The sequence below is a fragment of the Scardinius erythrophthalmus genome (genome assembly GCF_964197995.2).
Source record: "Scardinius erythrophthalmus genome assembly, chromosome: 6".
NCBI lineage: Eukaryota > Metazoa > Chordata > Actinopteri > Cypriniformes > Leuciscidae > Scardinius > Scardinius erythrophthalmus.
In genome coordinates this window covers 9501877-9526809 of record NC_138226.1, presented here as the reverse complement: position 1 = coordinate 9526809, position 24933 = coordinate 9501877, and the positions used below count along the sequence as shown (strand labels likewise).

The 24933-nt window shown below is 35.2% G+C and overlaps 2 protein-coding genes across 8 annotated transcripts in view; one reads left to right on the top strand and one right to left on the bottom strand.

Moving 5' to 3' along the window:
- The first annotated feature begins 252 nt into the window (after positions 1 to 252).
- On the top strand, positions 253 to 8063 carry LOC308692534 (signal transducer and activator of transcription 1-like). 3 transcript variants are annotated; one of them, XM_081368635.1, is made up of 18 exons: positions 253 to 523; positions 699 to 777; positions 1245 to 1336; positions 1651 to 1802; positions 2719 to 2877; positions 3057 to 3149; positions 3239 to 3298; positions 3945 to 3974; positions 4157 to 4247; positions 4339 to 4377; positions 4448 to 4537; positions 4631 to 4729; positions 4809 to 4944; positions 5430 to 5485; positions 5788 to 5879; positions 6160 to 6299; positions 6386 to 6574; positions 7060 to 8063. In XM_081368635.1, the coding sequence occupies exons 1-18, from the start codon at positions 467 to 469 to the stop codon at positions 7065 to 7067; spliced, it is 1662 nt and encodes a 553-aa protein (XP_081224761.1). In that variant the 5' UTR covers positions 253 to 466; the 3' UTR covers positions 7068 to 8063. The 3 variants fall into 3 exon arrangements, with proteins under 3 accessions (XP_081224761.1, XP_081224760.1, XP_081224762.1); XM_081368634.1 differs by lacking the exon at positions 7060 to 8063 and having other exon boundaries at positions 6386 to 6670; XM_081368636.1 differs by lacking the exons at positions 253 to 523; positions 699 to 777; positions 7060 to 8063 and having other exon boundaries at positions 1271 to 1340; positions 6386 to 6670.
- Positions 7489 to 24933, bottom strand: part of glsb (glutaminase b) — a 60632-nt gene continuing 43187 nt past the window's right edge. For 2 of the 5 annotated variants that reach the window (XM_081368629.1, XM_081368630.1), the window contains exons 13-18: positions 24294 to 24425; positions 21590 to 21682; positions 10679 to 10740; positions 10521 to 10597; positions 10146 to 10209; positions 7489 to 9007 (exon numbers count right to left, since the gene is read on the bottom strand). In XM_081368629.1, the coding sequence (XP_081224755.1) occupies positions 8854 to 9007; positions 10146 to 10209; positions 10521 to 10597; positions 10679 to 10740; positions 21590 to 21682; positions 24294 to 24425 (582 nt within the window). In that variant the 3' untranslated portion in view covers positions 7489 to 8853. Of the gene's footprint in view, positions 9008 to 10145; positions 10210 to 10520; positions 10598 to 10678; positions 10741 to 17175; positions 18735 to 21589; positions 21683 to 24293; positions 24426 to 24933 lie in introns of those variants that run through there. The other 3 variants (XM_081368631.1, XM_081368633.1, XM_081368632.1) reach the window with 3 other exon arrangements.

Below are 24933 nucleotides of genomic sequence, written 5' to 3'. Positions count from 1 at the left end.
TTAATTTTTATTTTGTGTAGCATATTTATATTTCTCGCACAAGGAGCATGAGGACATTGTTTACATGGCTTATGATGGCTACGATCGTATCCAACACCCTGAATGAGGAGAAGTCACTTTTGTCAAGTAAGTTCCTTTTCCTTTTCATACCTTTTAATATACTGTTCGTGTTGGATTAATTCGGTTCGATAGTATAGATAAAAGACCCCCCGCACTAACAATTGATTGGTTGGGTCCTTACATGCGCTTCGTGGGGCACACTAGCACACACACACGCAAGGTCTCTCGCTCCCTCTCTCTGCCGTGCGCGCGCTCTTGCTCGCTTGCTCTAGGTTCCGGGAGATTTTAACTGATTTGCGGGCATCAGGGAGCCGCTATCGACATGCGGGAGACTCCCGGTCCCGGAACTTCTGGGAGACTTGGGATGTCTGTATAATATATTGACTCATCACAGGAGAGTACGACGATGGAACAACAAAAAGATTTGGACCATAAAGTCAACAAGCTGAAGAAGAGTGTGCAGGTAACGCATCTTACTGTAATTAATATGGCACTTTACTCTCACCTTCACTCATTCTTAAAACATGAACATTCAAGTACACAACCGACTCGTCTGTTTGGATATTTTTCATTAACTAGCCTATATGAAACTATCTTGAAACATTCAACACAATAGCGCCTTACTTTTATTTCTTCAGGAAATAGAACAGGACATTCAGGTTTTGGAAGATCTGCAAAATGAGAATGACTTCAAGAAAAATACTTTGGAAGGTCAAGGTGAAATGAGAGCAATATTAAGTGTTTCTGATCTGTATAAAAATATAACATAGCAATGGATAATGTACATGGTATATTCAGACTCCAAAGTTTACATACACCTTGCAGAATCTGCAGAATGTTAATAATTGTAATAAAATAAGAGGATAAAAAAAAGAACTTTCACATAGTATATGTTTACATTTACACCACAAGACAAAATTATAGCTGGATATTTTTTTTTTTTTAAATAAAGAAAACATTTAAAAAGTGACTGTTAATACTATGTGTCGTTACTTTTTGAAAACAGTGATCATGGTAAATTGTATTGTTTTCTGGGAAACAAGCAAGTATGTAGCTTCAGAAGGCCAGTAAATGAAAAATTGGGCATTAAAAGACAATTAGAAAATTGTACACACACATTTACATAGGAGGAAGTGTTTCATAGATGACGGCTTAATGGACATTATCATTCTTTATATTTTCAGTGGAGGCTGAAACAAATGGTCGGACAACAACAGAGATGCAACAGGAGGAAATGGCCAGACAAACGTTTACTGTCCTAAACATAAAAATAGAGGTAGGTCAGTAAACACACCATCCCATAGAATTAACTATAGAAATGTGGTTAATGTCTATAATGTACTGTATATAAATCAGTGGTACACTGTAAAAAAAGTTGCTGCCTTAAATTTTTCAGTACAATCAACTTGGATGTTTAAGTCATTTCAACTTACATTACATTAATCTTGTATAACTTAAAAAAAAAAAAAAAAAAAAATGCATAACTTATTTTGTTGAGTTAAAGCAATGTAAAAACATTGCAATTTTTTTTTTTTTTTTTTTAGTGTAGCATCCCTTTAATATAGCTCTGTATACTCAATGTGTGTGCAGGTGGTGATAAAGGAAATGGCTAACGTACTGACTCTAGCAGAGCAGATCCAGCACACACTCATATCAGATGAGTTACCCGAGTGGAAGAGGCGACAGCAGACGGCTTGCATCGGTGGTCCGCACAACACGTGTCTGGACCAGCTGCAGAGCTGGTGAGAACCTCTAGCAGGCGCTGTTTATGCCATAAATTACCCATAATGCATCCTGGGCAGAAAATAACAGCCAACAAATGAGCCATTATTATGCTGCTTTTTCTGTTAATACCATTAAAAATACTAAGACTGCCTTTTGTAAACTTAAGCATTGTGATGGAGAAAGTGTCCCACATATGTTATTGAGGATATAGTTTTCTAAACTATATTTTAGTTAGTTTTTCAATATTTTCAATATTTTGAAATTGATTGACGACTGGGGCAAATAGCTCCAAAATGACAAAAAACATATCATAACAGCAGTCTGTATGCCTCTTGCCCCATATTACAAGTCTTCTAAAGCAATATGATTGCATTTTGCAAGGAACTAACTAAAATATCTCACTATATTCACTATATCTAGACGCATCTATACCGATCCATGAGGGAAGTAGAGATCTTTGTTCGTTTGATTCTTTTCAATGATCCAATTCACACAACTGATCTGGGCTGCGTTTCTTAAAAGCATCATACTCCTAAGTAGATCATTGAGACCATTATCACCAGTGATTTCTATGATTTACTTACTTTTGACAATGTTTTTTGGGAAACGCATTCATTCACTAATCTGACTGATTATCCGGCTCTTAAGTGATTTAATGATTCGATAGGGTTTGGAACGACATGTGGGTGAGAAACAATGGGGGAATTTTCCTTTTTTAAAAGTATTTAAAAATAACTATGTTCAGATTAGAGTGGTAGTCCAGAACTAAAGTCTTTGTAAATGAAAAGACACAGGAATCTTTCTTTTCACTTATTAAAAGTCTGAAGTTATGTGTATGTACTTGCATTATTATTTTTATTATTGATTGCCCAGAACAACATGTTGCCTTATGTTTATGATTGAGTTAAGGACTGAATTGTAATTGTGCTGCAGGTTCACAGTGGTGGCAGAGTGTCTGCAGCAGATCCGTCAGCAGCTGAAGAAAGTTCAGGAACTGGTGCAGAAGTTCACTTACAACAACGACCCCCTCACTCTGGGCAAGAGCCAGCTGGATGAGCAGGCACTTTCACTCTTCAGAAACCTTATATCAAAGTGAGACACAACACCGTAACTATTCTTCCCTTTATATGTAGAGCACAAGCTGCAGAAAGACAAACTGCTGGTTATTGATACGAGGATTTGTGGGTTTAACGTTCACGGGGGGATTTGAATATTTTTTTGAATGATTAAACACCCAGACTGAATGAAATCTGTTATGATGTGTCTTTCAGTTCTCTTGTGGTGGAGAGACAGCCATGTATGCCATATTATCCCCAGAGACCCTTGGTGTTGAAGATGGGAGTTCAGTTCACAGTCAAGATCAGGTGGGTTCCTTTGTAGCATTACTGTTATATCAACAGACTGCCACTCATTTTAAAAAACCTTAATTTTCATGTGTTTTATAACACTATAGACTATTAGTCAAACTTCCTGAACTGAACTGTCAACCCAAGGTCAAAATATCTATTGACAAGTAAGTAATGTCTATCTATCTATCTATCTATCTATCTATCTATCTATCTATCTATCTATCTATCTATCTATCTATCTATCTATCTATCTATCTATCTATCTATCTATCTATCTATCTATCTATCTATCTATCTATCTATCTATCTATCTATCTATCTACTACTGAACAAAATTATAAACGCAACACTTTTGTTTTTGCCCCCATTTTTCATGAGCTGAGATCTAAGATCTAAGACTTTTTCTATGGTTTTATATGGCACAGGTGCAATAATCATGCTGTCTAATCAGCATCCTGATATGCCACACCTGTGAGGTGGATGGATTATCTCGGCAAAGGAGAAGTGCTCACTAACACATATTTAGACAGATTTGTGAACAATATTTGAGAGAAATAGGCCTTTTGTGTACATAGAAAAAGTCTTAGATCTTTGAGTTCAGCTCATGAAAAATGAGGACAAAAACAAAAGTTTTGCGTATATAATTTTGTTCTTTCTTTCTATCTATCTATCTATCTATCTATCTATCTATCTATCTATCTATCTATCTATCTATCTGTCTGTCTGTCTGTCTGTCTGTCTGTCTGTCTGTCTGTCTGTCTGTCTGTCTGTCTATCTACCTGCATGTTTATGCATATTTTTCTCATTTAGAGGTTTTTCCGAGATGGATACAGTGAAAGGGTATGAAGTACTGTATATTACTGTACATTAAACCAAAGAGCACAAGTAAATGCTAATTACAAATGAGCTCTCTGCACATATGTAGCTCATGATTAAAAATTAATTTATACAGTAGAGCAATGATTTTAGTTGTGTATGCATGTCACAGGTGCTCATTGATACCTGCTTTTTTAATGTTCTAGATTTCGGAATTTCTTATTGTTAACTAATCCCACCAAAGTTATGAAATTGGATGAATCTAGTGAATGCCTTGCAGCTGAGTTCCCTCATGTGGTATGATGATAAACACTTATCTACTAAAGATATTACAAAAGATAATAAATACATGATCGTATATGATTATTTTTTCTCGTTTTTAACACAGATCTTAAAGGAGAGGAGACCTAGCAACAGAACAAATAAGGTAGGATAAAAGAAATGTCACCTAAAGTGAATATTGCTTTTAACAACTTATTTGTTTGTTTTTTTCCCAGTGGTTTCTCTCTCTTACCACATACGAGGAGCTGCACTTAATCAGCTTTGACACGCAGCTCATTCTGCCTGATCTATGCATTGATTTATCGGTAACATGATTTGCTTTCTACAAGCAGAGTTTTGAAATACAGTATTTCTTACTGTCAAAGGTACAACATGAAACTCTTGTAACTGCCACACAGGTCACATGTCTTCCTGTGGTGTTGCTCAGCGCTGTTATGGCTGTGTCTAGTGCCTGGGGCTCCATCTTATGGTACAACATGCTCTGCAGTGAACCCCACGTATGGCCGTTTCCCATCATCAGTGTTTTTGTCCTCTGCTGATGCTTCCATTCTGACTCTCGCCGTCCATCTCTCGCAGAATCTGACGTTCTTCTTGAATCCGCCACCAGTGAAATGGGAGCACCTTTCAAAGGTCATAAGCTGGCAGTTTTCTTCTGTCACTAAACGAGCGCTGAACTCTGAGCAGCTGAGAACGCTGGCCGACAAACTTCTTGGTGAGTTTTTAATGTCACCTATCGGAAATATCCTACTTCACACTTCTGAAGTCCTAATTACGTGTATCTTGAGTTCAAATGCTTTGTTGTCAGAATCATGAAAACCAAGTTTCAATACATGCCATTGTCCCTTTTAAAAATTTACAAAATGCATAAAAAGTTACTGATGTACTTAAATGCAGTAAATGACTGAAACATCAAGAGCTAACAAGTCGGCAGTATTTAGATAAAAGATTAAAAACTACAATTTACTACAGAAACCATAAATGATTCTCCGTCAAGTTGGCTCCTTCAAACCTGGTTATCAAAATGAGCTTCCCAGTCATAATTACAAGTTTCCTACTCTGAAGTCACATGTATGCCCCCTGAAGTCGCTTTGGCGATAATTTCGAAAGAACGTAAAGACAGAATTATTGTACTTTAGTTTGTAGTAAATGCTCATAGTTAAATGCATGTTGCTTTAGATGTCACATCTGTTTTTTCAGGTCATGAAACCCAAGATGACCCAGAGGGACTCGTCCACTGGAAAACATTTTTCCATGTAATTTTTAAACAAATGATTGAAACAAAGACATGAAAGTTGCTTTCGCTTTCTTTAACCAACCTTGCTTTTGTTTCTCTGCACTTGATTTACTGATAAAACAAAACCGAGTGAGAACATGATACTGTAAAGAACAGAGATGAAATATCCTAAATAATTGTATTTTTTATATATACAAAATATATGCATGTGTATGTGTGAGAATTTTTGTGGTGTTAAAAATAACTTGATAAATGACAAGGTATAACATACACATGCATGCAATATATACCATAGAATAACTTACTTGTTTTTATCTCCAGACGTCTGTTGAGAGTGGTGGTTCACTCTTGCACTGGATTTACGAGCATCTGCAACTTACTAAATTATATGTACTCAGCATCTGGAATGATGGGTAAGAAGTTCAAAACATTTGACATTAAAACTGGCTCTATGGACCTTGAGGCGGCAAATGTTCAATGAGTTTTGAGATTTGAGAGGGACCTTAATAACCAGGCTGTTCATATTATTTGATTGTATTGTCGTAGTGCAAATAGTGTTACCGTTTATGGCACTTTGTTAATATTATGGTTATTTACCTATAGTGGGTGATGACTCGAAAGCATTGTAAAATAAGGTGAGTCAGATCGACACTTTCATACAAAGCAAAAATTGTCCACTTTCATTATGTACAGGTATATTATGGGTTTTCTGAGTAAAGAGAGAGAGAAGGCTTTGTTGATAGACAAACCCCCGGGCACTTTCCTTCTGCGCTTCAGTGAAAGCTGTCGAGAAGGAGGAATCACCATCACGTGGGTGGAGCATTCACAGGACGGTGTGTGCTGGTTTGAACTGGAATATTGTTCTGATAAAGATCTTGGTGTTTGAAATGTCTCTTATGAGATTATCTTGTCAGCACAGGTGAACCTGTGGTCCATTCAACAAAGCCGTACACTAGGGCAGATATGAACAGAATCCCTTTACCGAACTTCATCCGTGACTATACCGTCACCGCTGGAGAGAAGGATCCAGTGAATCCCCTCGTCTACCTTTACCCAGACATCCCAAGAGACGTCGCCTTTGGTCGCTACTATACCAGCGCATCTGATGGTAGAGACTTTACATTTACATATACAGTAGGCCTACTGTATGCACTTCATACTTTTGTAATGTGCCATATTTGGCATGCACAAATCCCAAAATAAATCGCCTCATAATAAAGTGGAAAATACAATATTGTATAATAAAGAGCAACACTGGCTGGCCAAAAAAAGAGTGACATGCTATTGCATTTGTGTTATGTACTGTATTGCATTTACATTTGCAGACTCACAAATGTGCTCTAATACAACAACTCTTCCTCTTCTCAACATGGAGTGCGTGTTCCCGGGGTCGGGTTTATGTAAATATTAGGGTTAGTGATGTCACTAACCTGGGCGGAAGCTCGCGTAGTCCCTATCAGTGGCCGGGCAGTGCATTACAATTTCAGTTCACCCTCCAATTCTGCATCTGTTCTGAGACTCTTGTATGAGTGTTTTTTGTCCTGGTATTTTACACACAATTTTGGACTAAAATAAAATTCTGTTCTCTTTTAGCTCTATGAGGGATGAATGAAAATATAGGACAGTACTACAGCACGTCTGGACATCATGTGCTCGTGTGCTCTGCCGGACTCATCTGATCTCATCGGATTTATGCTTTGAACTGGTAGAGCATTAAGTTAGCAATGCCAAGCTCATGGGTTCGATTCGCAGAGAACTTATCAAATGTATACCTTGAAGTTTTTTCGGATCCAATGCATAAATGTAGGAAACAAAGTCATTTTGTTATCGTGTTAGACAAACATCTCTGTTACTTTTGCTCATGTTATTAATTTCAACTCATCCTGTTTCAGCTCTGAACATGACAACTGATTTTTGCGCTATTACTTTAGATATACATTATAAATACAGTGGACAAAACTACATAAAACTCTGAAATTCTGCTTTAGTGAGGTTATTTGTATGAGAAAATCACGCCATTTTAATTACCAACAGATTTTATTAATTATTGCACATCAAAGCTAAATCTTTACATACCATTGCTTTAATTGTACATGTACACACACCAACTTTAGTCAGCCAGATACAGTGTAATATAAATCAGAAAAAAATATTTGCTTCAATCCGATTGTATCTAGTGAATACTGAACAGCTAAAGTTAAAGTGTCTTTAAAATAGTTTACATTCATTTACTTTGACAAGTGTTTGGTCCGATTGAACAGGTTTGACATCATATTTCCTCTGCTAAAACAAATGTGTTTAGAAACAGTAATTTAACACTTCATCAATTCTAGTGCAGATTCAGATGTTTGCACAAATGCATTGTGTCTTTTATTTATACATAACGAGTAGTTATAAAAGAGTTTTTTATAGTATACAACAAGCTGGTGTGGATGTAGGCATAAATATTATTTATAATGGGACCTGCATGCTAATATTAAAATATGATTGTGCGTACATTGAAGAATAGATATAAACTAACATAAATAACATGAATTTGGCAGTGGTTAAAATGTTTAAATAATGTGCTATAATGAAATAAAAGTGATATACACATTAAAAAAAAGTTATCTACAGTTTTATTCTCTACTAGGAGTGCATGCAAACTTTTTTACATTATGAAAATAAATCCCTCTTTTTTTACATTCCTCCTGCAATATTTTGTATTACTACACAGCCCCGTGGAATACTTAATTCTGATTGGCCAACGTATGTGGTGAATAGACATGTAATAAGCAGGATAATGTCGTAATTGCTGGTCAGTATCACAAAAATAATCAACCTGTCACATGATATCGCGGTATACGTCACAACAGGGAAGAAAAGACTCGCAACTACCGTTTTCATGCTGACTTTGGAAGAGGCTATATGTTGTTCAAAAGCTTTTATATAAAGTCGTGAGTGTTTTTTTGTGGAACCGTGCCAGATCTCAAGAATGCGTCCTGTTTGAACGGCTTTACTAAACAGGATTGTTTGGTATCAAATCTTTACTGTATAAATATGTTTAACCGTTTGCCCTCAGGAAAACAATGGCATTTGTTTAATCATTCACATCCACACCTCAATCGCCTTTTCACTTGCACGAAAGAAGATGGGCTACAATTACAGTGCCTATTAAGAGCGTTTCACACCACTGAATGCAGACATCATCACTACTCACACCCTGACTCGCGATGAGGAAGTTGAGAACAAGCCAAAAATGTCTCACAAAAGCATACAAAAACTACTAGAGACAATGACAAATGAAAAAAAAATGTACACAAGTTTTGACAAAAACAGCACAATGCTATTGTAAAGAACCAGTCCTTCACTCTGCTCCAGAAGAGTGTCCTCTAGTGGTGGGAATGGTTACGTCTCCAGCATCCCATCCAGGTTTTTTTCGGTGGTCTCTTTATCTGCGACAGGATTGACTGGGCTGTACTTACTGGTGTACTCCTGTAGAAGCGTGAGCACCTCATGATGCCCGAAATGTGTCGCCTCATCAGTCGGTGTGTTGCCCCACCTGGAGGAAATATAAGTTATTTTATTTTCATGACCCTTCCAGTCATTTGATTACTGCATAATGTATAATAATATATCATTATTAACTCTTTATACTAATATTTTACAGAAATATTATACTACTATACTTCTATAATACTTTATAGAAATATTTTACTATCTATTTTTGCTCTGTATTTTTTTTTTCCATTTAATTATAGAATTATTTTACTTTACAGTTTTAAATTACAACACTTAAATGGTTAATTCACCCAAAAAATTAATATAAATAAAAGCCTTCTGAAGTGAAGCGGTGCATTTGTGTAGGAAAAAAAAATCAAATTGATTATAGTTTATACAGTTTTAAATATGGATATTTGTCTTACACAAACGCATGGCTTCACTTCAGAAGGCCTTTATTAACCCGCTGGAGCCATATGGATTACTTTTATAATGGATGGAAGCAACTCTCATTATAAAGCTTGGAAGAGCCAGGACATTTTTTAATATAACTCCCATTGTATTCGTCTGAAAGAAGAATGTCATATACACCTAGGATGGCTTCAGGGTGAGTAAATCATGGGCTAATATTCATTTTTGGTCACTATCCCTTTAATATGTCTTTATTTTTACAACTTTGGAGATGTATGTTCCTATGAGAAATGTAAAATATATTTATTTATTCAAAATAATTATTATATAAATTACAATTATAAAATATGAATGTATATACATTAAAATTATATAAATAACTTAAATTTCTAAACATATTTTTTCAAATTATATTCTTCTCTCTCCCTTTTTTGGATTTATGATATTATGGCAGAGGTGACAATGGTAATAATAATAATATAAAATTACATATAAAATATCCTTTATCCTTCTGCCTCATTTTAAGCAGTTGTTTTTCTTATTTATATTGAAAGGCTGTGGAACCTCTTTGTACTATGCATTGTGACTGTACTATGTTTGTACTTTTTTTGTTTTTGCTTTTCCTACTTTTACCTGTGTAAAATTCTGAGTGCAATGTGTGTCAAATTACTTAAAATACAGTCACTTAATTTCTGAATAAAAAGGCTAAGAAATTGAATATTTACTCTAAAAATCAAAAGTAAATGAACCAGGTATTGGTGGCTGAATGTTGGAGTGTTTTTTCTCACCTGTCCTTGGGACCAGGATTCACCTTGCAGGCCTCTAGCAGAAAACGCACAACTTCAACATGTCCTAAAATCAAAAGGAATATATATATATATATATAGAGAGAGAGAGAGAGAGAGAGAGAGAGAGAGAGAGAGAGAGAGAGAGAGAGAGAGAGAGAGAGAGAGAGAGAGAGAGAGATTTTTTTACACACACAGACTGGAGTTTAGAAGACAGAAGAGTGAAATTTCATCTAGATAACTCCCCAGTGCTATAATATCTGAAGACTTATATTTACATTAGACAATCAGATACCAACAGATATAATCTAAACCAAGCTAACAGATCCCAATGGTTCTTGACCCCTAACTAAAGTGACGGCATGTGCAGTGGTGTACCCTCAGCGGCTGCTACGTGAAGCGCTGTCCTGGAGTCATAGTCCCGCTGCTCCATGTCCATGGAGGACAGTGCAAACCTGGAGTCACCATAAGGGAAATGTTACAGAGGTAGAATAGAAAACACTGAAGAGACTTTTAGGCAATAAAGAACTCCGTACCTTCTCAGAGCAGACACATCTCCTGTGTAGGCAGCAAAGAGGAGGTTGATGACAGATTTCACCTGGAATGATACAAAAGAGCCTTTGTGGAATAGAAATAAGTTATTATGGACAGATGGTGGGCAGAAATGGACGCCTCCAGAGCGTCTCCTTTAGCTCTAGTGGACAGAAATGAACAGAGAACTGGTGAGAGGAAACATCCAATCAAAAATGCAACTTCAATTAAGTGCATTGAAACATAAACGCCTACATTTTTCGACAAATTGAGTGTTGCATTTTAAGCCTTGCATATAATAATATGCATATATTTTCTCATTTTATATTACTTTTTAATTAGGTAACTTCTAAACAATTAAAACAATCGTTTGCAATTACTGTGACTTTTACATTATAAAAGTTATGGAAATTTCTAGAATTATTCAGCAGCCAGTCTTCATGATCCATCAGGAATCATTCTAATGTGCTGATTTGCTGCTCAAGAAACATTTCTTATTTATTATCAATGTTGAAAACTGTCGAGCTGATTAATATTTAATATTAAGACACTTGCCTCAATCAAAACATGACTTAATTTGATTTTCTAGCAGGATAAATTTGGTTTTAAGCAGCATCTGATTATATAAAAATAAAACAAACAAGCAAGCCATGCAAAAAGAAGAAGAAAACCTTCATGCACTTTACATGCAAACTTGTGTTTTAAAGCTTGTGAGACAGAAAAGCACCGCTAGGGGGCATCAGCAACCCTTGATCATTAACTTAATCATCGTACCACACTTTGGGAATCCCTGCCTTAATGTTAGTCAGCAAATCTCAAATACCAAAACAGAAACAAGACGACTTACAAAAAAAGTGCCAATCTTGCTGCAATTCTCCTTTGTACATTTTTTCTGCCTTTGTTATTCAAGTTTTGTTCAAAAACGTAATCATAAACCAACCAAAATAATAAATAAGAATAACCATCAGATGTTCGAATACATGTCTGCAAACTGGATCAGTTTTACAGCGCATAAACATTTGAATTTAACCCTAAACAAAACTGTACATTAAAAACAAAAAAGAGAGATGACAAACTTGTTAATGATAATACATTCAGATAGGCTACTCAAAATTTCATGTCCCTGGAGAAAATGTTAATAACCCTGTTACCAAATTTTGGGACATAGCTAGTCTAAACGCTCGTTATCACCAATAACGACAAGATAACAATAACGTCCACACCAAAGAACGATAACGCTCTGTTTATTCTAAGCTCGCGCTGCAGGTTTGTCGTCTGTCACTTTAAATGCTCGAGCTCTTTAAAGCAGGATGGATTCTGATTGGCTGTTAATGTTTTAACCACCCATAAGCAGGAAAGAAACCTTTTGGAAAGTGATTACAACGATATCGTTTCTCTGTGCCGTTATAGTTACGGTGTGGACTCTGCTATCCTTTTATATTTAGAATGAATTTTAGAACTGTATCTTTATCGTTAAAGCCCATTCACACAAAGAATGATAACTATAAAGATACACACCAGCGGCGATATCGTTCTGTTTATTCTACGCTCGTGCTCGTCTGCCGCTTTAAATGCTCGAGCTCGTAACAGCAGGATGGATTCTGATTGGCTGTCAATGTTTTTATCTTTCACCAGCTGGATAAAATCATTCTTTTAAAGTGATTCCAACGATATATTTTCTCTGTGCCGTTATCATTAAAGCTGGGATTTAAAGTCTGCTATTCTTTAAAATTGAGAACGATATTTAGAACTATATATTATCGTTATCTTTATAGTTATCGTCCTTGGTGTGAACGGGCCTTTTAAAACTTTGATTTGTGTGATTTTTTACTTATTATCGACGATAAACATCAAATAAAAAAGAAATAGGCGTACAATGCATGAAATAAAAAAAAAACTACTAAAGAAGGAGTAACAAAATAATTATGACTTGAACAATTTGAAGTAATAAATAAGTTACATTATATTTATTTTAATTATACAATATACTTATTATCTTAAAATATTCAGTATTCTCGCTTTCCTGTCCACAGACATAGAGTGAAGTGGGAGAAGGTGTCAGTGTCTTTGGCCCAAAATATCATCCGAGAAATATCAGTCCCAATGCGTGTGTGTTTAATTATAATCTATATCAATGTAATTACATACAAGTCAGTGTAATGTCTTAAATTGAAAAAAAGGGCACTATTCCCGTCTGCTATAACGTGTAATCCTGATTCTCCAGAAATGTGCATGCTAATTTCAGATGAAGTCAACTAGAGCAAGACAAACTTGCGTTTAATGTTTAAAACTGCTTTAAGGTCATTTTGAATGTTATATAACATCTTTGCAGACCCTTGCTAGGAAGCTAGTAAATTAGAAAGCAAGCTAGATAGATGTCAGTGTATCAAGTTGCAGTGTGCCATCAGCATGTGACCCACAACCGCTGCTGTATGAATGAACATGTAACATGAGTCAGTGTTTAGATTCACATTAGAGCCGCTGGATAAATAAAAAATGAACATACAGTTTCATTCCAAAGCATAAACTACTACATATGAGGGGTAAAATGATGATGATCTTCAGATCTTAATATTTGTCTCAAAATCAAGTATTTGGAATGTAACTGTACATCAACATAACAAAAGATGAATTAAACATATTCAGCTGCATTTCTAATGAAGTATGGATCACAAGGGAAAGTTAACAACAAATGTAAATAAATAGAATGTAATCAATGTAATAAATAGTCACAGAGAGAAAGTTGACTACAAGGAAGTCCAAAATGTGGGAAGCATCACTAACTATTTAGCACAAAAACCTCAGGTTTACACAGGGGTGCTTCATGTGCTTGCTGTTCCTGCACAGCTTCATTTCTCTTCCTGGATCAATGGAAGGTTCTTTCATCACCTCATGCCAATGAGAACAGGGTGCGCTGAGAACTGATAAACAATACATTTCAAAGACAGACTAAACATTAATTCAACACTAAAGCACAACAGAAGGCAGCAGAGAAGCACGGGACAGCAGCTCTTTAAAAAAACAAAACAAACAAAAACAGTTCCCACCTTCTGAGTGATGAATATACATGCCCTTTCCAGTCGTGCACCATTACTGAATAAAGATTTAAAAAATGTTTACAAAAAGATGATCTTTTAGATGAGAAAATATTTTGTATAAATATAATAAAAACATTTTTTTATAATTATATTTAAAAAAAAAATGTTAGAATTATATTCAATTATATATAATACACAATTTTATATATAAATTATACTTTATAATAAATGTGAAAGCATTTATTACGATTTTATTTTTCCTGAAAAAAAAAATCACAATTTGAAAATTCCTTGCAACTTCCAGATTTTCCATGACCATAGGAATCCTTTCATAGAGATATTATCCGTTATGTTTTTGTGATGAGGATTGTTGAAGCTGTCCAGGAGTCATAAACCTGTGGTTTTCGTGCAGGCTACAATATGTTAAAGATACAATATGTAGGCTAATTTTTTTCATCGCTAAGGGTCGCTAACCTCTTACAATAACAAAGGCGTAGATTGATGACGCAGTGATAAGTGGAATGATGGGACTTGCTGTCATGCTGATGGATCTAATCATGTTTATGGATGAGTGATACTGATCATATTCTCACATTTCATCATGTAGAGCTATATAACATTGATTTGTTTTATGTACATTTGCTCATCTGTCTAATAGCGTACATGCAAGAGCGGCGTCCCTGTCAAGTCGTGACTCGTGAAGCTGTCAAGTCCAAGTTAATCGCGGACGTGGAGCTCTTAGCATCTCGGAAACGCCACACCGATATTAATCCTCATTTTAGTTCTCCTAAAATGTTTAGTTCGCCATGGTCCATAATGTTTGAACGAAACAAGAACACTGCTAGACGTTACACACTACGCAGTTGTCCACGTCTGTCGCCATGGTTACGCCATGGCTATGGCAGTACAAGCGGAAACCAGGGATAACGCGGATATTACGTCATTGACAGGCGACAAGTGAACAGGGACGGCCACTTTTTAAAATTGTGAATTTCTCTGAATTTACAAATTCTTGGAAACATTTAGAATAATGGAAGTACACAATTGAAAGAAATATATAACACTGTGCAAGTGGTTTTTGGATATTTTGATACAAAATTCTTGCATATTATACCTTTAAGTAAAACTATGGCAAACGAGGATGAATTTTTTTTTTGGACACTTTAGAAAACAAAATAATTAGTGTCCCTTCATCATTTCTAAAACACAAAACAACAACAAAAGCGAAAGCAATTGATTTCAGGTAACAATGTGATGAGATTAATACATTTATTAATGATACAACAAATAAAACCAGAACAAATGACACAGATACACAATGAGAAAACAAGAGAAAATAAACAGAACTGTTATGACATTATGAGTGAAATCAGAAATCATATATATTGTGATAAGGAATTTTGACAGCCGTTCTGTTAGAATCAGAGCGAGCAGCTTCCTCAAGCGATAAACTCATTGACTGTTTAAGCTGTCAGTAAGATCATGACAAACACTTCTCCTTAAAAGCATATGACTGAAGCAGCATAAGACCATGACATGAAAATAATAATACAAAAACACACACACAAAAATAGTGAAACTAAGCAACAAAGCCCACAATAGTTTCTGCAGATATACTGTACACAAGCTTGTGAAAGCATATAGTAAATTATACAAAAATAAAATTTATTTATAATGTAGACATTAATATGTATACACTGCAATATATTTACAGTTGTAATCAAAATTATTCAACCCCCATTGGAAATCGTATTTTACAAAATGTACAGACTTTTAGTTGTTTGCAATTAATAAATAAAACAAAAGTCATTGAAATAGCTCAACACAACAAATGTTTCAAGTGGTTTCCTCAAATTCAACTGAAAATGCAACTTTTAATGAATAGAATCCTCATGAAGAATCATAAAGATGCTTGCTATGAATAATTTTGAGACTGCGGAAGTCATTAAAAGTTGCATTTTCAGTTGAATTTGGGGAATCGACTTAAACATTTGTTGTGTTGAGCTATTTCTATTACTTTTGTTTGATTTGCTCATTACAAACAGCTGAAAGGTCTGTAAATTTGACCAAAATAACCTGATTTGCAATGGGGGTTGAATAATTTTGATTACAACATATATGTATATATATAATTAACTAAAACAAATTAAAAGATGTTCTTGCAACACATAAAAAAACAAATTTATATATATAATACTTAAAAACCTAATAAAGGCAGCATCTTTCCCATAATAAAACAACTGCTGAAGCTAATTGAAGCTTAGTATGATATAAACCGACATTCTGAATTATCAAGGTGCATAAATGTTTTTAGCAATAATATATGATAATAGACAGCAGACGGAACAGTGGAAGGAGTGTAACATTATTGATTTCACCTTAAATAAGGCTGAGCAATACTAGTGGGGCTCTATGATGCAAGAACTGCACATTGAAACAGCGTTCAGAACATGGAGACATCAAGACAAGCAATTCAGTAGAAACGCATGCGACTAATCTAGAAATCAGTAACTAATTTGGGTCAACAAGTCCTTTTAACCTTACTTTTGGATCATATTGTGTCCTAAGGGAGAAGCAATTAAGAAACAGTTCAGCCAAAAAGTTAAATGCTACTTCACCTTCATGTAAGGAACATTTCTGAACCTTCATGCAGCTCTTTTCAATAGAACAACAGTTTATAGTAACCTGTCAATCTCCAAAAACTACCAAAAAACAACCATAAAAAGGGGTCCATATGACTTGTGCACTATATTCCAAGTGTTTTGAAGTTATATAACAGTTTTGTATGAGGAACAGGCAGTTATTCAAACATCTTGTGGAGTGCTCTCGGAGTAGGCATTTATTTGTCGTTTTAACTGATGGAATAGGAACGTAAAAGTGGACGTCAAAGATTTCTTATCCTGTTGCACCCTCTATAGGTCATGATCAGCGACTTGTCGACAGTCAAGCTTAAAGCATCATGGCAGAGCATTATAGTCGACTACTCTGCGCAGCCCCTGATATATAAATATACAGTACATGACTTGCACATTACATTCCAAGGGTCCTATTTCAACGAACTAAGCGCATAGTCTAAAGCACAGGTGCTCTTAGGGTTTGTCCAGATCCACTTTTGAAGGTTTCATCCGGGAAAAATGCTTGGCGCGTGCGGCGCATGGTCTAAAAGGGTTGTCCCTATTCTCTTAATGAGTAATGGGTGTGTTTTGGGCATAATGTGAAATAAACCAACCAGAGTCTCATCTCTCATTCCCTTTAAAAGCTATTTGCGCTCGTGCCATGGCGGATTCGCTATTTACATGGCGGAATTTGCAAGCGGAAAGACTGAACGCGTCTCCAGAGCGCAAACGGATCTGTTCGTGAGCGAGGTTACAGCGTGCAAGCAGATCATCTACCGGACAACCCGGATTCCACCATATCTTTATGTACACAATAATAATCTTTTGCATTGTAATCCTTTTATTTTTAATATTTGGCTATTTTGTGTGCTGCTGCATGTCCCTGTGTGTTTAATAAGCAGAGTGTACGCGCGTTGTGGACCCGCCTATAGGCGCACATTACTAGTGCGCTCTTTAAATAACAAAAAAAATATTGCACCATTGACTTTAGACCAGGTTTTTGTTGGTCAATGGTGCAGTCTATTTTAGTTGCCTCAAAATAGCAACGCACCAACAATGCACCTGAACACACATCGTTTTCAGACCAGCACGCCCATGGGCGCACAAATAGGCGCAAATGCATTTTCTATTTTAACAACGTGGCGCAGGACGTGAAAATGATAACTGCGTCGGGCTGAAACTAGCAAAACACACTTGCGTCATGCTTGGCGCTGCATTGTGCCGAGTGTATAATAGGGCCCCAAGTGTCATATAATAGTTTTATGTGAAGAACAGGCAGAAAATTTTCAGTAAATAATTATTTTTCTTTTCCCTCAGAAAAAGCTATTATATAGCTTCAGAAGCCTTTTTTATGGGTATTTTGGATGAAAAGTGGGAAAAAAGCTGCATAAATTTTAAATTCCTCAAAAATGTACCTTTGTGTTCCACTGCAAGTCAACATACAGGGTCAAAATTACATGAGTGCGAGTAAATAGTGACAGAATTTTCATTTTTTGGACGCACTATTGCTTTACTTTTGTTTTAGCAACACACATATAAAAACAAAATATATATAATACTTAAAAACTTGCTGATAAGGGCACCATATTTCCAAAAATAAAACCACTTCAGGCGCTAATCGAAACTTAGTTTGATTTGAACTAAAATGTACTTTTGTGTTCCACAGAAAAACAACAACAACTACATATGGGGTCAAAACAACATGAGGGTAAGCATATAATGACTGAAATTTCCTTTTTGGGTGAGCTATTGCTGTAATTCTGACTGAAGGTCATCCTGTCCGACCACCTATACAGTACTTCCTGCAAAAAGTTTCAGAGAACATTCACGTGGTCGTGACACCATCAAGTTAAAGGCCACACTAAAAGACTCCATGTGTGGTAAGAGGCGTCAATTATGCATGACCACAACATGCCATTGTAATGAAAAACAAAACCACCTGCAGTCTCCGTTCAGCAGCCAATCCTAAACTTCCACCAAAAAAAACAAAAACAACTGCTGGTCTTTGAGAGAATACAAAGCCTATAAATCACACTGCACCTAACGTCCACCATTAGGTCAGATAGATAAAACAGAAGCCAAGGCACACAAGTCCATATCCTCAACCACAGTCATTCATATTCACTGAGAAAGATACAGTGACTCTGGTGACAAACCATACACGTGTCCAGAATGAGATTCATTGAAAATAAATAACTGTTCATTTACATAAATATATATTGTCAAAAAGCTCGTTGAGGTTATTCAGGTCAGTTTTAGTTGCCATCTCTGACATTCTCCATCCTGTAGACTACAGTAGTGGAACTGTCTTCATTGCACTCAGTGGGCGAGACTTTTGTCCACACAGTGTCTTTGAGAGCCAGCTCTTTCTGAAGGCTCTCGTAATCCATGGGTCCAAAGGTTTGCTGCTGTGTTGAGCAACACGGAGAACAGATTAGTTTTTTAGGGGCCTCCAGGGAAAGTGTGAGACTCACACTGTTCAATATGGTGATTTTAGTCAACAAAAACAAAGCGAGCCCTTGTATTCACAAAGCTGGGCAAATGTCAAAACAGGTGCGTCTTATCACACAAATTGCACATGCCTCATTTAGGTGTCAGTAGGCAGTAAGTCGTGATCATTATTAACTGATGACCAGTCCCACACGGAATCTGTGCACGCAGATTTCAGATATGATTTCAGATTAAGCGGATGTACATACATCACATTAAATAATAACAGTTACATTTTATTACATTTTAGATTGAATAATATAATAAATAATATAGAATATTATGATAAATACAATAATGCACACACATACATTATATGTGCGAGTGCGTTATTGTATTTATCATATTTTATATTACTGTATATATTTTTTATATTATATTATATAGATATTTTATTAATAATATTATTGAGTCAAGTGACATTGTTATCCCCTGAGGAAAATTTAATAATGAAGATCATAAAAATTGCACATGCCTCATTTAGGTTGTACTCGTCGGATTTAAGTCATGATCATTATTATATGTTCGGCCGTACATCAACCTATATCACATAATAATAATAATAATAATAATACAAAATAGTGTCATATTTTACATTGTATTGTAAAATACAAATAATTAATAATACAGAAATATAGAATACAAACTATATAGACAGATTATACATGTAGTATTTTAAATAAAGTAATAATAATAATAATAATTTCAAATGAAATTTGACAGTCAAATTTCATGTGCAACAATTAATTTTCTTATTAAATAATTGGGGTTTGCACGAATCTGTAAAATACATGTTTTTATTTTTTTATTACTTTTTTCAACAGGAAAATTGTCTCTACATTGATTTTTGTCATTTTTTTAAATCGGGTCTGAATTCAGGTTTAAATATTTTAACTTTTTTTTTTAAAGCTATTTTTTTAGCTATGTGTAACACAATTTACTAGGGATGCGCCGAACCGATATTCAGTATCGGTATCGGCTCCGATACTGCCATTTTGGCCGGATCGGGTATCGAACAGACGAAGCCGATCCAAATCCGATATTGTGCGTATTACTATTCTGTCATTGTTAAGCCCCACAAAAGGCACAAATGTATTATAAAGCACTATAAAGTTTTCGTGCACTATATTATAAGTGTTCAGAAGCCATTTAATAGTCTAATATTGGGTAGAAATGAATATTTAAGTCGTTAAATTCAAGTTCACGTAAACTCTTTCCTCCGCTGCAGCTGTCAATCATTCTCCAGCATTCAAACAGCGCGTTCGGTTACGTCAGTCTACGCGATGAAACTCTCAACAAGATGATTCAATGTTAATATTATTGTACTTGATCTGTAGATAAAGTTCTATGGTTTCACATAAAATGACTTTATCTTGCTGGTCTGTATTGCTGTACCTTAATCATGTTACTTTCTACCGGGTGTCTATTGGATCTCAATGGAGTAGAGCGCTATGACTGTTCTTCACGCGCACAGTAACTGAAATTTAAAACTGTTAAAAGAAAAGGCTGAATAAACTATTGCAAAGATAGATACTGAATAATACACTACGCATCAATATGTATTTCCTCAGTGCTTTGAACTGTGTTTAATGTGGACTCGACGCGCTGCGCGCTGTGACTCGTGTTGCTTCGAGCGCATCATTCTGCACACGGGTTGTGCATAAGCGCTTTGTGCCGCACTGTATTGGAGCCTTTAGTATTATAATACTTTTGCGCAATGAAAGATTATTAATAGACTTTCTTGTTCTGCCCTATCTTTCATATGTTGCTGCTTCAGCTGCGCTATAAAAAAAATTCTTAATTTAATAGCCTACATTTTTTAAATCTTGTTTTTCATGAATGTATTTTACAACAATACAAATTGCAATGTCTAAAGTTTTACCAGATTTATTACTACACTTGTGATTTTTCTAGAATAAATTTTACTGATGAATTATCCACTAATCTAGTTTATAATAGCATGTTTGTCATAGATTATGATCATACATTTTTTTTTATTTTTATTTATAACTAAGTTGTCTAGTCTGTATTAAGTAGATTGTGTTTAACACAAAATAGTGATTATCAGTTCAACACACAGAGTTACAGAAATTCTACTTGATTTAAAAAAAAAAAAACTGCACTGGTATCGGATCGGTATTGGTATCGGTCGATACTCAGAATTTTTGGTATCGGATCGGATCGGTTCTGAAAAAACTGGTATCGGAGCATCCCTACAATTTACCATGCTTAAATGCATTCCACAGATTTTTCAAAAGTTTAAAAAGTCTACAGATTCCATCTGGGCCTGCCGATTATGAATCTGAGGATGCAGACTGAAGCAAGCAAACAAAAATCTCTTTGGCTAAAACGGCATAAAACATGGGAAATTAAGAGGTGGCACTCAACATGCAAAAATAAAATCTCATGCAGAGCTGAGGACTTTGACGAATCAGCACTGCTCTTTTCTCGCTGCTTTAGCTGTGCTGCTTCATTGAGACGACAGAACAGCAAAAACAGCCGAAACCAACAAAACTCTTTGGGTTGTAATATTGCTAGCTAACTAGGCATGTAGTGTCAAAATGCTCCAGCAGGGGGCGCGGTGTTTGTGCATGTGTGACTCTGGGCCCTGTACCCAGGTGTTTAGTGGAAATAAGCTTTCTCTGCAGTATTCTCAGGTTCAGGGTCTTAAGTAAATTATTATGTGCCGTCAATCATACAAGACGTGGTATAACGCTCCGATGGGGCAAGTGGGGAGGGCAAGACTGGCTGGCAAATAGAAGAGGACACTCACCCGCTGGTCTCCTCCCTCTCGGCGAGGATCGAGCTTCTTGGCAAAGTGCCTCAGGTTGTCATAGTTGTGAAAGTTGAACAAGGACACCAGATCCTACAACAGGACAGAAAGCCACAGGAGTCAGTCTGAGAGGTCAAAGGCTCAAAGCGTACACAACTGTGTATGTCTGCGTGCCGTTGAGTGTCTCTAGGTGGTCTGCTAGTGACAGGAGATTGTGCAGTGCATTTCAAGTTTTCATTAGAGCCCTTTGTATCATCATAATGCTGAAATTAAACTTCATCACAATGTCATTAAACTCCTCAGGTTCCTGTTTTCAGGGTCAGGTGAGGTTTAGTTCATGTGATCTTTATATAGTCTTTAAAGGTGACATTTCGAGCAGTGCCAACAGTATCCGTTCCTTATGTTTAGCTTGTTGTTGTTTATTTTTGTGTAGCCGTTCTGAAAATGTAATCAAAATTAATCTCATAAAAAGGTGACATTTCAAGGTTTAGAAGTGTGATGTTGATTAGGAAATGATTTACTGGTCCATTGTTTTAGACATAAGCAAAATTTAAGTTGCCTTTCCATTAGACTTCCACTGTAAGTGTGAAACGCCAGTTTAATATATTTTACTGCATTTTCAGGGTTAGGAGAAACCACATTTTTACAAGTATATTCAATTTCAATTCCCTTTAAAAAAAAGAAAAACTCTTTCTCAGGACCTGAGAAGCAAATTACCATGTGCTACATCTCCATTTTAGCCTTTCAGCTAAGATAATGTTTTTAAGTCCTTATATTAATAAACTATTATTATTATTATTGGTAATAATAATAGATTATGTGTATACTATTTGTAAAATAATAATAGTTTATAAATAGTTATATTAATAATAATTAATAATTATATCCGCATCTACCGTTTTGTTCTGCTATCAGAAACCAAGAAATTTTCTTTTAAGACATTGAAGTTTGTGTAACACAAGCAGTTAAACCTTGAAGCTGACCTTGAAACTGCAATTCACCTCATAAACTATGATTTAAAGGGCTCAAATATGCAGAACACTCCCTGAATTTGAAGAAAGAGTTGGCAGGAACGTCTGAATGTCTAATATTACGGCCATTTGCTGTTTTATGACCCCCTGACTAGCCAGTCTTTACTGTGACCGTGAGACTGTAGAAATGTGTCAAACTGTTTATACCATGATAAAAAATCCTGGTCTTACTGCCCATCCTTTAATTAACTCCACCAATTAGCTCTGGTTCCGTTCCTGGGGTCGTCGACTGTACCCACTCTTGAATCCCAGACATGGACTCTGATTTCAGTAAGACACACAAGGAGTAATTATAGATTCCTTGACCTTTTACAAGGGTCTGAGAGGCTGTCGAGATATTCAGACCCTGAACCAGTGCTGGTTCTCAGAAAGACCTTAAAATAACACTGACAGATTCTGATCATTTCAGAGTTATACGATGGGAACCACTCATGAGGACAGGATCATGGGATCAAAAATACAGCAAACAGAGAAGACGAACTATAGATGAAAAGCATAAAAGCATATTTCTAAACACAAATTCTATTTATTGTATTAATTGCAGATATGTAACTACAGCTAGGCAATATAGCAGAACAAAAAAATAAATCTCTATAATTTTTAGGCCTCTACAATTTTCAATATATAATTCAATATAATATTAATGTATTAACCTAACTGTAAAATACTGTACAAATCTAGTAAAAAATAATCTATAATTTTACACTCAGTTTTTAAATGAATAAATAACTAAACTGAAACAGTAACAAAACATAGCAATAAACAACTGAACTACCGTTCATAAGTTTGGGGTCAGTAAGATTTTTGTATTGTTTTTGAAAGATTTTTTTTTTTAAACAGTTTTTGTCTTTTATGCTCAGCAAAGCAGTAATACAGTAAAACAGTAATAGAGTAAAAATACAGTAAAAACAGTAATATTGAAATAACTTTTCTATTAATATATTTTAAAATGTAATTTTAAAACTTAATTTTTAGCATCATTACTCCAGTCTTCAGTGTCACATGATCCTTCAGAAATCATTCTAATGTGTTGATTTGAAAGTCATTCGAAAGTTGTGCTAGTTAATATTTTTGTAGAAACTATGGTAAATGTTTTTAAGATTCTTTGATGAATAGAACATAGAAAGAAGAACATAATTTATTTGCATGTAAAATGTTACTTTACTGTTACTTTTGATCAATTTAACGTGTCCTTTCTAAAAAAAAAAATGTTTTATATATATATATATATATATATATATATATATATATATATATATATATATATATTAAACATTTTTTTTATATATATATATAATATTATATATATATATAATATTGATGGTAAATATACACTACCGTTCAAAAAATTTGGGTCAGTAAGATATGTACCAATAATAAAAAATAAAAAAACATAAATATTGCTTCATTTCACCAAATATCACCAGCAAAAAAAAGTTTGCAAATATATTGTGAATGTTTGACATATCGCCAAATCCCACGTCTTACATGTATCATGTGAAAAGCACATACTTTACATCTCTTCACAAAGGCATGTTTAATGTCCTTGCATATCTTGGGTAATCATCAAAAAAATAAATCTAGTTTCCAGTACATGGGTAGAACTTTTAAAATAAATGTTTAAGTGTTTATATTGTGTGTAGGTGTGTTGAGAAACAAGAACATTCACATACCGTGCAGAACTGGATGCCCCTGACACTGTTGCCAAGTTTGTCTAACGGCGGAGACCAGCACATAATGCCCATCACATTGGGCACAACCAGCAAAATACCTCCAGCCACACCTGACTTGGCTGGAAGACCCACCTGGACAAAAATTAAATACATTAAAATAACAAAAAACAATTATATACAAACAAATACTAGAATAATAGTTGAAGATGTTGTGGATGTTTGGCTGGAAGATACTGGGTGAGTTCACTGAGAATTAATAGAGTTGTTTATTTTCATGTTATGTTTGTCATGTTATGTTGTCATATTTCATGTTATAACGTGCTTGGATTAGCATATAAAGGTGTGTTTGCCCAGAAAAGATTATTGCACACCACAATTTCGTATGTTCTACCATGAGTAGTTGGGGAATAAGTCACAGAGTTTTGTCCTGAAATACTGTGCGTTATAGTGATACAACTGTTTAATGAATTTGAAAGAAAAGGGGTCCTATTATTCCCTTTAATGAAGACTTTTATTTTGGGGGTGTACTAGAACCCCAAACTATACTGTTTCATGCTTGATTGTTCAAAACTAACTAACTAACTAAATAAATAAATATACATATTTTTTTACATATTTTACATTAAACACAGAACTCTCT

What these genes read in the sequence shown, in the direction of transcription:
- LOC308692534 (XM_081368634.1), top strand. Translation starts at nt 467, where the DNA reads ATGGAACAACAAAAAGATTTGGACCATAAAGTCAACAAGCTGAAGAAG. An exon ending in TCCTAAACATAAAAATAGAG is followed by an intron (nt 1,337 to 1,650) that starts GTAGGTCAGTAA and finishes ATGTGTGTGCAG; the next exon opens with GTGGTGATAAAGGAAATGGC. An exon ending in ACTGGAAAACATTTTTCCAT is followed by an intron (nt 5,486 to 5,787) that starts GTAATTTTTAAA and finishes TTTTATCTCCAG; the next exon opens with ACGTCTGTTGAGAGTGGTGG.